Here is a 13,962-nt window from a genome sequence, read left to right on the forward strand (position 1 = left end):
CATTACCCTGTCCAGCATCCTCTCCAGGCTGGAAGTAGTCTCCATGGCAACAACCCATAACTAGTCTCCCTTACTATAATACTATAACAACTATAATACACTGAATAATTTCTAATACCCAAGATTCTTGTCTTAGAGGTATATAGCATTGCAAATCATGAAAGCTGTGCAAATCATTCCTGTCACATTTGATAGGTAATAAAACGGAGGCTTAGAGAGGTGAATAATTTGTGATCCAGACATTTTGTGGCACAGCTCTAGTTTGAACAAACTCCAAAACCAATTTTACATAATATTCTACCTCTGTTGTCCCACCCAGAGGACTGTCTGCATTGATGGGAATCTGGAGCCATGTAGGTTAAGGCCACTGTGGCAGGTGTGTTAGGTAGGGGCGTTCAGGGCCGTGTCACATTATAGCATTAAAGTCATGCCACTTAGGTGCTTTCCTACTTAGCCTACAACCAGGGCCGCCACTGAAGCGCAGCTCTGTTTGTTTAAATCAGAAATTGTCTTTCTGGAATATGTATGAATATAGTCAAAGGAAAATATGATAATGGCAAGCTGAAACTAGTGGATATAATATTATAGAGAAAATACATCTGAGATTTACTAAACTTACATTGAGTTGCCAATTAAAAAAAGAGAGCAAGCCAAACAGATTGAGTCATACATCTGAAAGAATGGACCCACCAAACACTGCAAAGAAAGGTATAATGAAATAGGTAAGAAAAAAACAGTAATAATCCCTTTCCCCAGAAAAACTAGATTATAAAACAAAATCCCTTGAATATAGCTTTTGACCAGTATTTTTTTTCACTGGATTTCCTTAGACACTAATTCAATAGTTTCAAATAGAATATTTGAAAGTCCTCTACACACATTGTAATACTAATTTTTAATAATTTATAATGTTTAATGTGTGTCTTTACTATAAAAACATTTTAAAAGTCCTTCATCATTCATATTTCTTTTCATGCACCCACTTTTATTGAATTAAATAATGTACATTACCAGGAGGATGTCTCTCTACACTACCAAATGCCTTAAAGTGATAATTTGGAGAACACAGGCTGACCTAAAATGAATATATTCAAAATTTTCCTTTCTATCCCTACATGTGTGTCTGTTTGTATCATGCCCCACAAATAACCACAAGCTTATATTGTCCTGTCCAGAGGGTGGGAGGGGGAGTGTTCCTGCTAAAGTCTGCTCTGCGTGGGAGGAGAAGAGATTGATGCTTACAGGCCTGCCAAAGGAATTCACTTAAGCTTCATACCGAATTTGGGAGGGCTGGTTTTACCTGCCTGAAGCTGGAATGGGCAAGACACCATTGGAACCATCCCTAGGCTGGGGACACAAGTTCTACCTCGTGACTCCAGCACAGCTCTGACCCACTCTTCTCTTAGCAACAGCTCGATTTACAATGTAAAGCATTGAGACACACTTTGTCACAAGAATGAGGCCCCAGGAAGGTCAATTCTTACTTTCTTCTCTTCCAAAGCTTATGGTTGGATACCAGATTTACCTTCCTCCATGAGTAAATGAAGGGGGGGGGGGTAGAAAAGAAGGAGGAAGAGGAAGAAGAGAAGGAGAAGAAGAGGGAGGGAGGGAAGAAGGGAGGGATAAGGAAGTTGCTGGATCTTAATGAGATTGAACCTCTGGTGTCAGGAAATTTGGAAGGCATATTCTCCAGGGTACTTATTTTATTTCTGATAGTAAATAAAGCCCCTAAGGAAGGCTATTAATTTACCTGGCCTATTTAGTATATTAAATTACACTATTTCATAATCTAGTGTCCTGAAAAAGTTAATTTACCATTTGAATAGCATGAATGATGAATATTTACACCAAGTTGTGGCACTTCCCAATACTAAACAAAGATTTAGTATTTTTCGCTTAGGTGTGCTTTATTTTTTATTAGCACCAGTGGAAAAAATAAAATAATAACGTTCTGTTGGGAGGACAGCGGGATTGTTGCTGGTTAGGGTGTCACCTCAGAGCAAAAGATGCCTTAACGTAGGGCCCTGATCCTCAGGGGCGAGAGAACATCAGAGAGGAAGAGGGAGGGAGACGGTGCCGAACCCGGGGCTTCTCGCGCTCCTCCTCCTTTCATCTGGGCGCAGCAACAGTCTACCCCACCACCTTGGGTTTTCTAAACCCCAGGGTAACCCTGGATGCTGATTTCTGTCTTTTAAAGCTCTGAGGATGCCTTTCTGTTCCAAAAAACCCTTGGATCGGATTCCACTTCTGCAGAAGAGGACGTGTGGTGAGATAGGCACAGGCAAAAAAGCGATCTCCTTATTTTTACAGGTCTAATAAATGAATTGAATAAATCACTGAAAATACAATGAATAAATGGATAAATTAAAATTAAGTTTCTAAGAAGTAGCTCTTGGTGAGTCCAAACTCCCGGTTAGCCAACAAATGATATGTAAATGAAAAGGCCTGCAAATTGTCAAATGCCTGCGGTTAACCACAGTGCTTCTTGGATCTGATCCCTCTAAGAGACCAGTAATTGGCTGAAATAAAAGAAGTTAGAAATTCCAGAGCACTTCTGGGTCTCTGATTCTGCCTCGGCGGGTTCCTGGAGTTCGGCCACGCGCGCTTCTCACCCGGCTGCCTGCAGGCCTGGTTGGGCACAGCGGCCACCCCTCCAGTGAATTCTTTCCTGCTGCTTCCCTGTTTACTCCCCAAGGCGGAGGGACTGGAACAGTCAGGTGCGACCCAGCAGGTGGAGTGGCTGAGCTGGCCCGAGGGCAGCCCCAATATGAACTCGAGTGTGGGTGTGGGTTAATTTGGGTGGGAACAACCTGGAGACTACCACCAACACGTCCTGCTCCTCGCTGGTGGGGTGTGTGCAAAGCAGCAGAATAAATAGGAGACTCCCTCCTCCCAGCGACACTCAGGGAGCTGGTGGCCGCCGCCCTGGGTGTTTGCCTGCCCTGTAGCCAGGGTTCCAGCCTGCAGAGTAGTTTCGTTTCCTACTGGCTCCAGGATTCGTTTCCAGGCGCCCCCTTGGACGCTGGTGGCCTGGAAAAGCCGCACAGAAAGAGGCGGGCGGCTGGTCTAAGGCCTGCCGGGCCCCGCAGCCCGGGTTTGATGGACCGCACCGCCCCGGGCAGTGGCGCCAACTCCCTGCCACGGCTCCTGGCCTTGGGTAAGTGGCCGCGCTGGGCGCTGGAGACCCAGGAGGAAAGTCTGGGGTGGAGTCACAGGCGGAGGGAACTCTGATCCGCGCTGGCATCTGGACCCGAGGGCGCGCTGGAGCTGACAAGGACAGGCCAGAGAACTTGGACCACTGGGAAAGGGCGAAGTTAAGGGTCCGGCAGTTGGGCACCTGTCAGGGCTGTCTCTGGGCGCGCGGGGCGGTCCAAGGGAGGAAGCGACCCGGGGCGCAGCTACTGGTGCTACAGATTGTAGGCGCACAGAGGAGGACCGGGGTCGCCGTGCGGGGTGCCCTCAAAGCCTTGGGGTGCAGTGGGGTCGCCATGCTGCGAGTGAGAACTGGTGGGAGGGAAAGCTACCAAAGAAGGAGCATAGGAGACTGGACGAGAAAGATATCCCGGGCAGAGTCGGAAAAGGAATTCCTTGGCTTACAGGGTGGGTTGGGAGTGAGGGCTGGGTGTAGAGATCTTTGCTTGGTGTGTGTGCCAGAGGTAGGAGAGAGAGGACTTCTGGAGAAAATAGAACTGGCCATGGCTTGGGAAAGAATTATTACACCTGTTTCTTGCTGGGGCAATTGGGAAGAGCAAGAGGAGAAAAGACAGCTTCTGAGACCTGAACCTCCTGTTGCTGATAGGGAAGCAAAGGAAAAAAAAATGACATGTTTCACTAGGTCATCACCAATGAAATACATGGATCATTTACTTGGAATACAGTCAAGTGCTGCTTAGATCAGGATGTGCATTCTGGGACATAGTTGTTGGTGGATTTCATCATCATGTGAATATCACAGAGTGCACTCACACAAACCTAGATGGTAGAGCTTACTACATACTTGGGCTATATGGCATACCTAGGTGCAAAGCCTGTACAGCATGTTACTGTACACAACACCAGATTAAATCAAGCACAAGGGGAAATCATGCAATCAAGACACTTGGTGAACATAAGATGTGTAAGGTTTCTGCCAGTGTAACAAAGCATATTGTTTGACAGCAAGCTCTTTTTAATGAATAGAAAGAGCAAACTCTAAAAGAATGATAAAAAGTGCAGTATAGGCTCTGGCTGGTGTGGCTCAGTGGATTGAGCATTGGCCTATAAACCAAAGGGTTGCAGGTTTGATTCCCAGTCAGGGCACATGCTTGGGTTGTGGGCCAGGCCCCTAGTAGAGGGTGTGTAAGAGACAACCACACATTGATGTTTCTGTCCCTCTCTTTGTCCCTTCATTCCCTCTCTCTAGAAAAAATCAATAAAGTCTTTTTAAAAACGTAGTATAGGTAATACATAAACTAGTAACAGTCACTTATTATCATTATCATTATCAAGTGTTCTGTACGTGCTATACTTTTACAAGACTGGCAAGGCAGGTTTGTTTATACCAGCATCACCACAAACACATGAGTAATGTGTTACTCTATGACATTATGATGGCTACGAAGACACTGGGTGATGGGAATTTTTCAGCTCCATTATAGTTGTACGGGGCACTGTCAATATGTTGTCTGTTGACTGAAACTCCTTAGGTGGCATGTGACTGTACAAGGGGGGAACCCAAAAACTAGAATTTATTTCTAAGAATTGTGTATTTATTCTTACATGTTTGAATTTCAGTCACCTTCAAAGTACTCTCCATTTGATACAATATACCAACCAAGACTTTTTCCCACTGCTCAAAACAATGTTTGAAATTATTGATTTTGATGCCTTTTAGTGCTCTTGTTATTTTTTATTTCACCTCTTCCACATCAGCAAAACTTTTTCCTTTGAGGACTTTTTTCATCCAGAGAAACAAAAAAAAAGTTGCATAGTGTGAGATCAGGTGAATAGGGTGGCTGGGGCATGGAGTCATGCCATTTTGATCAAAAACTGCTGAACGCTCAGCATGGTGCGGGCAGGTGCACATCATGAAATGGGAAAACACGTTCACAGAGTCTTCAAAAAAATTTCACTGGAGCCTGATCGCAGCCTCTCACAATGGTGCCAGCTAGCATACTGATACAGATGGGTTTCTGGAATACTCACCTAGCGGGGGAAGCCTGTATTTACAAAAGGCCTGACTTCCAGAAGATGATTCTGGGTTTTTGGGGGGTCCCCCTTTGATATTCTTTATTACTTTAAAGAGAAATTACAGGAGGCAAAACTTTTCTTAACGTCCAAGGTTTAATCTGGGTTATTAGGTTAAGGACCACTGGGAGTGGTCACCTGGTGTGAAGGGAGAGTGGCTGGTAGGAGGAGAAGTTGCAGGATGCCTGGAACCTGCTAGAGGCTGGGAGTCAGTGCCAACAGAGAGACAGCTGGAGTTTCAGGTGCTGGGGTAGGTTTCTGCAGCTGGGAGCCAGGCTCGCTTCCCTCTCCAGTGTGGTAAGGTAGCAGGAAAATCCTACCACTTCAAGGCATCCCATCCACATCCTGGTCATTTTGAGGGGGTAGAGAGAAGGAAAACTAGAAGTATTTTGCAGCTTAGCTGGGGTGAGGCGTAGGGATACCTGGGCTTGGGGCATTAATGTGAGAGGAGGAGTCTTCACAGCTGAAGTTTCTGGAGCTGCAAGTCTAAGGAGGCCTGGGATTTCTTATGGAGGGAAACAAAGTGGAATGTAAATGGAAACTTTCATTTGGCTGTGTTCTTGGAGGAAGAGAGGTGGTTAAATAGTTGTTGTGACCTTGGTTGGAAGTGGATCAGACTTCCGGCCAAGGTTAGAGAGAAAAGGTTGATTTAACAAATCCTGCAGAGGAGGAAGAAGTCAGGAACAATTTAGTGGTGGAGCGATGATGTGGAGCCTCAAGAAAAGCAATGAGCCTGAAAGTTAGTCCCAGAACCAGTATTGACACTTTATCAGTACTGGGTGAAGGTGGCATTTTCTCCTTACACCTCATCTGGACTGTCCAACACTCAAAGTATTTACTGAGACTCTGCCACAGTCAACAAGATGCTGGAGTATATGGGAATGGGGGTGGGATGAAGGCTTAAGACATAATTTCTAAGATGTGATTTCTTCCCTAAAAGAAGTTATACTGAAATTGAGAATACAAGACTAACAGATATGACACAATAAGGGAAAAATTCATGAAGCCAGGGAAGGGAGAGCTGCCTCCTACCAAAGCTTCAACAGTGAGAAATGGGGTGGTGCAGATCTGCTGCTTGGAGGACGTGAGTGGGTGCCTTGAAGCTTGGGTAGGATTGGAAAGAGTAGGGAAAAGAGGCTAATGATAGAGGAGGGAAATAGCGTTTAGTGAAGGGCCGGTAATGGAAATCAGACAGTCAGTCAGCCTGCCAGTAGAATTTATGAGAGGCAGACAGATTATGAAGAGCCAAAAAAAGCTCCATTAAAATATTTGGACAGGAATCAATAAACAGTTAAACACACATCATCATAGGTCTTGGGTATGGGAGTGACATGATGCAAACGAAGATTTAGGGTGGTCAGTCTGTCATTGGGGAGGAGTGTGTGGTGGGGAGGGGCTATGGGCCAGAGGCCTGGTAGTCTCCTAGCTGTGATCCAGGTACCAGCTAATTCAGGCCTAACTTGGGGAGATGTGTGGGCAGAAATGTTATCGTAGAAATGATTATTGCAGGTAAATGGGTATCCTTCCACCTTTACTGCTACACAGTGCTTTATTTCTCCTCAAACCCTGTCAAAAAGCAGAAATGAAAAACAAAAAAACTCTAATCTAGTGCTATTGTGCACTCAGGGCTACCTAAATGCACAACTGCCCTGTTGAATGTCTGACTTAGGGAATTAAATTCAGTCTTTAGAATCCCCCAAAGTTCCACTCTTTGCAAGATGACAAAGGATATAATTTCCTGCATCAGTGTTTCCATAAAGTGGTCCTCTTTCCTTCTCACACACTTTACTTTTAAGTCTCATTCCTACTTTAAGTCACATTTTATTTTCCTTTTTGAAAGTCATGTGAGCAATGCTCTGTGTGATGCACTGGTGTGCGTGCTTGTGCATGTGTGTGAGGGTGAAAAGTGGCTGGAGAACTGGCACTGAGCAGATGCAAGACCTGGTTCCAACTCTGCCGTTCATTCCCTGACTCTGAGATGTCTGCAAGTTAGAGGTTTCTGGGCTTTGTTTTTCTCATTTGTAAAATGAAGGGGTTGCGTCAGATGAGACTAAGGTTCTTACCAACTTGACACTGTACTGATCTTTAACCAACATTTCCATCGGGAAATTTAAAAGGAAATCTTTTTACAATAGTATTTAATGCCCATTTCCTTTGTAGCGGGATCTTTGTTTCACATGATCATTACCATCAGGCAGAGAATCAGAAGGCTTGATCCTGGGAGGGTAATGACTTTCTTTAAAGTGAATTTTTCATCTTAAAGAAATTGGATCATTCTCTGCAATTCTGTTTATAGTTTCTCCCTCTCATCCACTTGCTATACAACAATAATGCTAAAATTATAACAAACAAAAAAGGGGAAAGTGTTTCTTTTCAAAAAATGAGTGAGGTTTAAAGTCAAAAAATATATTCTCCTTATTGAAATCTAAAACATTAATATTTGCAAGCCGGTTTTAAGTTCTACTGAAAGCACGAATGTCTTCATGATGTAATATCTAGCTTTGGAGTTATAAAGCAGAAGGTGGCAGCAGGTAAAATTCCCATCATTCAAACGAAGCAACTGAAGCCCCAAATACTGGAAGATTTTAGGATTTGCCTTTCAGCTGTACTTTGGACTTAAAAGAACGTTTGTAGGTTTTTTTTTAGCTTTTCCCCCTCTTTTCTAAAACCTCAGGTTTTGCAGGCCATACTTGCATATTAACAATTGTTACAAACCAGTTTTTGCCATTTCTCTATTCTATCTTGCTGTGTGGAAATTCCCCCAAATTTCTGGAAGACCCCAGTACCGCTGGCATATTTTGCAGTGCCCTGCTGGTGTTTGGCCTGCCAATGTCTGTGCCAAAACTGAAGGTGCCAAGGACAGGAGTCCTTATGCCTGGCCCAGCGGCCCAGACCTCTGGCATTCTTCTTCTCTGGGGAGACCACTCTTCCCAGGGCTCCTGTGCTCCTTAAGTGCGCAGACAGTCTGGTGGGAAAACTTCATCTTGTTTTCTTTCTCACCCTTTCATTGTAGTCAGCTCATGTCAGGACACAGACATGAATGTCACTAGGAGGCTGGGCCAGAGGACAGTCAGAGGGACAGGCACCAAGCTGTACACCCAAGTCACCCTCAGTGATCCATGAACTATGCTTGTAAACATCTCCATTAGGATCAGTGACTTCCCAGGAGGGTCCAGACAAGCCAGAATCCAGGCTCCTTGCAGTTCAGGTTTAAGCCATGGTCATGATACACTTCCAAAATTGTTCCGACAGACCCCCGGATCCACAAAGAATCTGCAGTCTCATTGGTCAGGAGTACTCCCAACTACAATTTAAGAAGGAAGCTGTCTTTTTGAAATGGGTATGCTTTGTACTGCTAATGACTGTGAGCTTTCCCAGGCATATCTGTATCTGGAAAAAGAAATCTTGTAGCTCAAATGAATTCTAATTACTAGAATCCAAAGAAATAGGGAGACAATTTTTTAGAAGGTTGAAGAGAGACAGGGTGTTTAATCTTAATTCGCATCAATTAGGTAATAACATACTTTGTTTATCACCAAGGCTAAGTCAAATGGCCATGAAGTACTTGTATTCATTCTTTACATTTTTTGAGGATATGTAGTATATTATTTATCCGACCTATAGATTAGAAGCTTTGACTCCAAAACAGTGACAAAAAGGTTGAACAATGCTTATGTTCAGCCTTATTTGGTGCCCAATTTGGTTGTATAACAGGCTGAGTTACTAGAATGGTATTTTCCTCTTTGGAAAATCATGGGTTTATTTATTCATTTAGCTGTACTTAACTTAATAATGTCATATCAGAGGGCTTCTTTCTTAGACATGCAGTGCTAATGAATAATGGGAAGCTATTGTGGTATTTTTCAGTAGGGGAATAATACAGAGCATGTGGTGGTTTAAATATTGGTTTTAGTGTGCAGATTAGATAAGAAAAAGAGAGGTTAATATAATAAGAGGCAAGTAAAGAGAAAGCTGCTGTTAACTAGCCCAGAAAGTCTGGGCCAGGCAATGAAGAGAAAGAAATAAATTCAATAGGATATAATGACAAGCCGTGTGTAGGTAAGAAAGGGGGAGAAAGAAGTAAAACTGTCTCTGAGACTGCTAACCGGAGAGAAACAAACACTTTATGATACATATGTAAATTAGAGCAGCCTTTTCCCCCTGTGGGGATGTGAACTATTTTGGAAACATTCAAATGTCTGTGAACATTTGGAAGTATGCATAGAAGCTGACTTCAAATAGAGCAGAGATGGAACCCAAACCTGCAAGAATATAAAAAGCACATCATAAGGCCTCTCCCAGACCTACTAAAGCCTGGCAAATATATTCCTATAAATACAACTGTATAAAGACTTTCCAGGAGAAGAAAAAATTTCCTTACAGAATAATTGCAAATCATGTATGTAGAAACTGCCTCTTCAGAATGTGGAGCTTAATTCCTTGTCCTCTTTGAATATACGCTGGACTTAGTTACTCGCTTCCAAAGAATAGAGCATAAAAAGGAAAAATAATAACTTTCAAGTGCAAAAATCTGGCAAACGGTACCTTAACCAAGTGGTCAGGGTTAACATCACCCGTGATACCATATAGTTATCACGTACTCCTCATATGATGTGATGAGAGGTACACTTCTTTGTAGTATTCACTCTAAAAACCCAAAACTCTGGTCCAATATTTACAAAAACATCAGACAAACCCAAAATTGACAGCTATTCTACAGCATATCTGACCAGTACTCATTAAAATTGTTAATAAAGTCATAAAAAAATAAAGAAAGACTGAGCACCTGTCACAGACCAGAGGACACTAGGAATCTTGACACAGGAAAATGATATTGATAGAAAATTGGTGAAAACAGAATAAAGCCTTGAGTTTAGTCACTAGTAATGCATCAATGTTGGTTCTTAGTTTTGATAAATGTACCATGATAATTCAAGATGATTCATCAGAGGAAAGAAAAGTACATGAGGGTGTACAGGAATGCTCTATACTTAGCACCTTCCTGTAAATCTAAAATTACAGGTATCCTTCACTTTTCAAAAGTTCACTTTATACTACCTCATGTTTACAAAAGAGATACATTAGTACCTGTTTTTGATAAGTGAGAGAAATTCAAAGGTTTTTGCTTTTGTGAAAAAGGTGAAAAGCGAAAATAGCATTTAGTGTTTTGCAGCCAGCCCTCACAGTGGAAGAAGCAGTGAGAGTGCCACCAAGCTTCTCACCCTAGAACTACAGGAACTACATGCAACATCTTAGCTTCAAGCCCCTGTAGCTTTTTACTGTGTCTGTGAGCATCTGTGCTTCATCTCGATTTATTCTGTATATCCATGAGCAAGATGTGTTCTAAGGTCATTGCTTCTTTACTCTATGCCATTTCAGCTTATGAAAGTTTTCATAAGAATATTCTACTTTTAGATAGTGGGGGAGACCTGTCTTTCAAAATAAAGTTTATTATTATTATTTTTAAAAGCCTTTATAGAAGATTCTAATGACTAGTCTGTTTGGACACTCACCTACTTAGAAAATAAGAATGAAAATTTAAATGAATAATTTAGTTCACTGTAATTTCAGGATCTAACACAATGTCTACCACACAATAAATCCTCAGGAAATATTTGTTCAGATACTTAGTTCATGGGTATTTTGTGATTGAATAGCATTATATAAAAAGGAGACAAAATCAAAATCATAGAGACAGAAAGTAGGAAGTTGGTTGCCAGGGGCCAGGAGAGGAGAGATTTGGGAGTTATTATTTAGTGGGTCTAGAGATTCAGTTTTGCAAAATGAAGAAGTTTTTGGAGATGGATGGTGGTGATGGTTAAACAACAATATGAATGATACTACTGAACCATGCATTTAAAAATGGTTAAGATAATATGTTTTATGTTACATTTATTTTAACACAATAAGAAAATGAAAAAAGTACTGAGAGTAGAGTGCTGATGGAACCCATATTTATGGTGTGGAAGTCAGAAAAAGAGCTGACAGAGTTGAGTGAAAAGGGAAGGACAATTCAGGAATCCAAAAGTGGAGGTGGATTGTAAATATAAGAGTTGGGAAGGTCAACTATATCAAATACTGTGGAGATGGAGGAGGCTGAGGCTCAAGAAATGCCACTGATGAGTGAGCTATGAGGAAATGATTGGGGCTCTTAAAAGATGAGAGACGAGTGATTGGTGGTGACTGAAGAGGACAAACACACAGACACACACACAGACACACAGGGCTGAGAGGATAGAAGCTGGAGTGGGCGGTAGAAAAGAGAATGTTTTGGTTTATGAGAGTCAACTTCAAATAGTTAAAAAGTTATCTTAACAAAGTTACTCTCTGTTTAATTCTGAGGGCACAACTTGTATTAATTAATTCCAGGAAGGCAAATGTCACATTTATGTAGGAGGAATTTTCTTCCAAGTAGAGCCTTAAAAATGTGAAACCCACTGACTTGGGATGTGCTGAGCTTCCCATGCCTGGCATGTGTGTCTGGATGACACTGACAGGAAGTCGTGCAGAGGAGATTCCTTGGTGAGATAGGAGGTGAACTGAATGACAACTAAGGATTCTCACATCTCTAAGAAATCAGGATGATGTTACCGCATTTCAGGAATGCTCTGGAGATTGGTAGGTAGAAGTTCAAACTAAGAAATTGTCAGCAGATTTCTCTGGAAAGAAATAGAAAACTAGGGCACTTGGGGGCCCGGGAAATCAAAGGTGAAGGATCTTTTAAAAATCAGTTAAGATTTCCCCCTCAAAACTAGGTTCTTATGATCCTCATCTTGGGGTACAGTACCAATCTGATGCTCCAGGCTCAGTTTTTGCCTTAAAATCCCAGCATTCTTTATATCTTACTAAATATTAAGATAATAATTATCAATTGGGATCCAATTGTGAAGGGAAAAATCCCCAGCATGACTATAATTGATAAATTATATTAACAAAATTTCAAATATTTCAGAAGGCACATTTCTAACATTGCCATCTATTAATAGAAAACATCTGTGAGAAAATCCTCTAATTTTTCTTAAACAAATGACAATTTATAGTGGAGTGTAAAAAGAGTGACTGGAAGTGTCATTTAGATTTGAGATAAAACTACACACAAGAATAATAAGCTATACTTCTCATTTGCCTTTGCAAAAGCATAACTAAGAAAACATATCCCATTCTTTGTTAACTAATTTTTATCCAATGGCATTCACCACAATTAAATGCTTAATGAATGGTTTTCTAGACTAGTCACATCCTTAACTGGGAATCTGTCTTTCAGGATGTGGCGAACAGACATTGTAAAGCTTCAGCTGGAAAAATGTGACCATTTCTTAATGTCTTACTTTCATAGGTCACACAAGGAAATCAGTTGAATTATTTCACATCCTCACTGGACATATCAAGAAGGCCCTTGTTTCTTAATTCTCCTTTGTATAATTTTTTACCTCAGCGGGACAGCTTTATTCATTGCCTCCCAAACATACCGAGCCCATTTCTATGTCATTCATTACCTTTGTTCCTGTGTAGTTACCAGCTTCAGTGAAACTTTCCCCTATGTTTTCATTTAACACATTGCCTCTTTTTAGAATTCCTGTAGAATTCACTTTTTTGTATACCTAGCATTTAAGATATATTAAGATATATTAAAATAGTTATTTGTTCATCTGTTTGCTTATATCTGGTCTCTACAGATAGTTTAATCAACAAAGATATTAATGAATTAACATTAAGTTGGGTTGGCTTATCCTGACTCAGTTTTATGGACCTAAAATCTGTATTTCGTTTGTTTTGTCTTTTAGGGTTAGTTAAGCAGCTATTCCAAACCCTATGGTCTTTTCCTTACCATTAAGTCTGATGACTGTTTCCTCATGGGTCAAAGGCTGTGCTACCGCTAGATCCAAAGGCCAACTCCACTCTTCCTCCTCACTTTCCACTTGGAGAATCCTCCCAAGCAAACTACTCTTTTTCCTTAGTACTTTTTGCCTCTTCCGTTTGAACTACTATGGAATTCATTGAGCCCTCGAGCTTTTCATTTAAACTATCACAATGTCTGACTGTCTGATCTGGTATTATCATAAAGGAATAGGAATCAAAAAGTCAAATTTTGACACCTGATGATTTCTAAGAAACTAGCTCTACATTATTACGGCGTCCCACTCAGTTTAGTCATTGTTGTCACAGATTTAGTAACAACCATGGTGAAAACAAAAGAGGTTGATTTACTGGCAGATGCGTTATTGTGGTGTTGACAGTTTTCAGACATATGAGTTTACAGTGACAGGTTGTTAAATTACTTCCCATTCCGGGCTTTAAAAATACGATCATGGAGTACTTTTGTGAGTTAAGAAAAAGTGTTATCCATCATTCTTAGCCTTTCTTAAACAGCAAGTATTGATTCTACTATTTGGAATAGAATTTTACATTGGAGGAGAAAGTAGCTCATATTCTACTTTCCTAATTTTGAATGGACATGAACTATTTCTGGAAATCCTCTTCTTGTTTCTCTGTCCTTGTCTCTGCTTCCCTTCCTGACCCTGAAAATCCAGATGCCTGTCTCTCAGTTTCACTGAATAGGCAGTTCTCTAGGGCCTGTGATGTTTTCCCCAAATCCCTCCTTGACCTGGAACATGGCTCTCTATGAGATGTCCTAAATCCTCACTGTGTTGGAACACCAATATTGTGTACCTCTTAAGACCCTTTCAACTACCTCCATTGTCTCCTGCTCTGTTCCCTACCCATACCAAGTCACCC

General features: G+C 41.4%; 1 protein-coding gene across 3 annotated transcripts in view; it reads left to right on the forward strand.

Moving 5' to 3' along the window:
• The first annotated feature begins 2,597 nt into the window (after positions 1-2,597).
• BTC (betacellulin) overlaps positions 2,598-13,962 on the forward strand; it is a 45,229-nt gene continuing 33,864 nt past the window's right edge. Inside the window, exon 1 of one of the 3 annotated variants that reach the window (XM_036022128.1) lies at positions 2,598-3,157. In XM_036022128.1, the coding sequence (XP_035878021.1) occupies positions 3,100-3,157 (58 nt within the window). In that variant the 5' untranslated portion in view covers positions 2,598-3,099. The remainder of the gene's footprint in view (positions 3,158-13,962) is intronic. The other 2 variants (XM_036022134.1, XM_036022123.1) reach the window with 2 other exon arrangements.

The sequence above is a fragment of the Phyllostomus discolor genome, chromosome 1 (assembly GCF_004126475.2).
Source record: "Phyllostomus discolor isolate MPI-MPIP mPhyDis1 chromosome 1, mPhyDis1.pri.v3, whole genome shotgun sequence".
NCBI lineage: Eukaryota > Metazoa > Chordata > Mammalia > Chiroptera > Phyllostomidae > Phyllostomus > Phyllostomus discolor.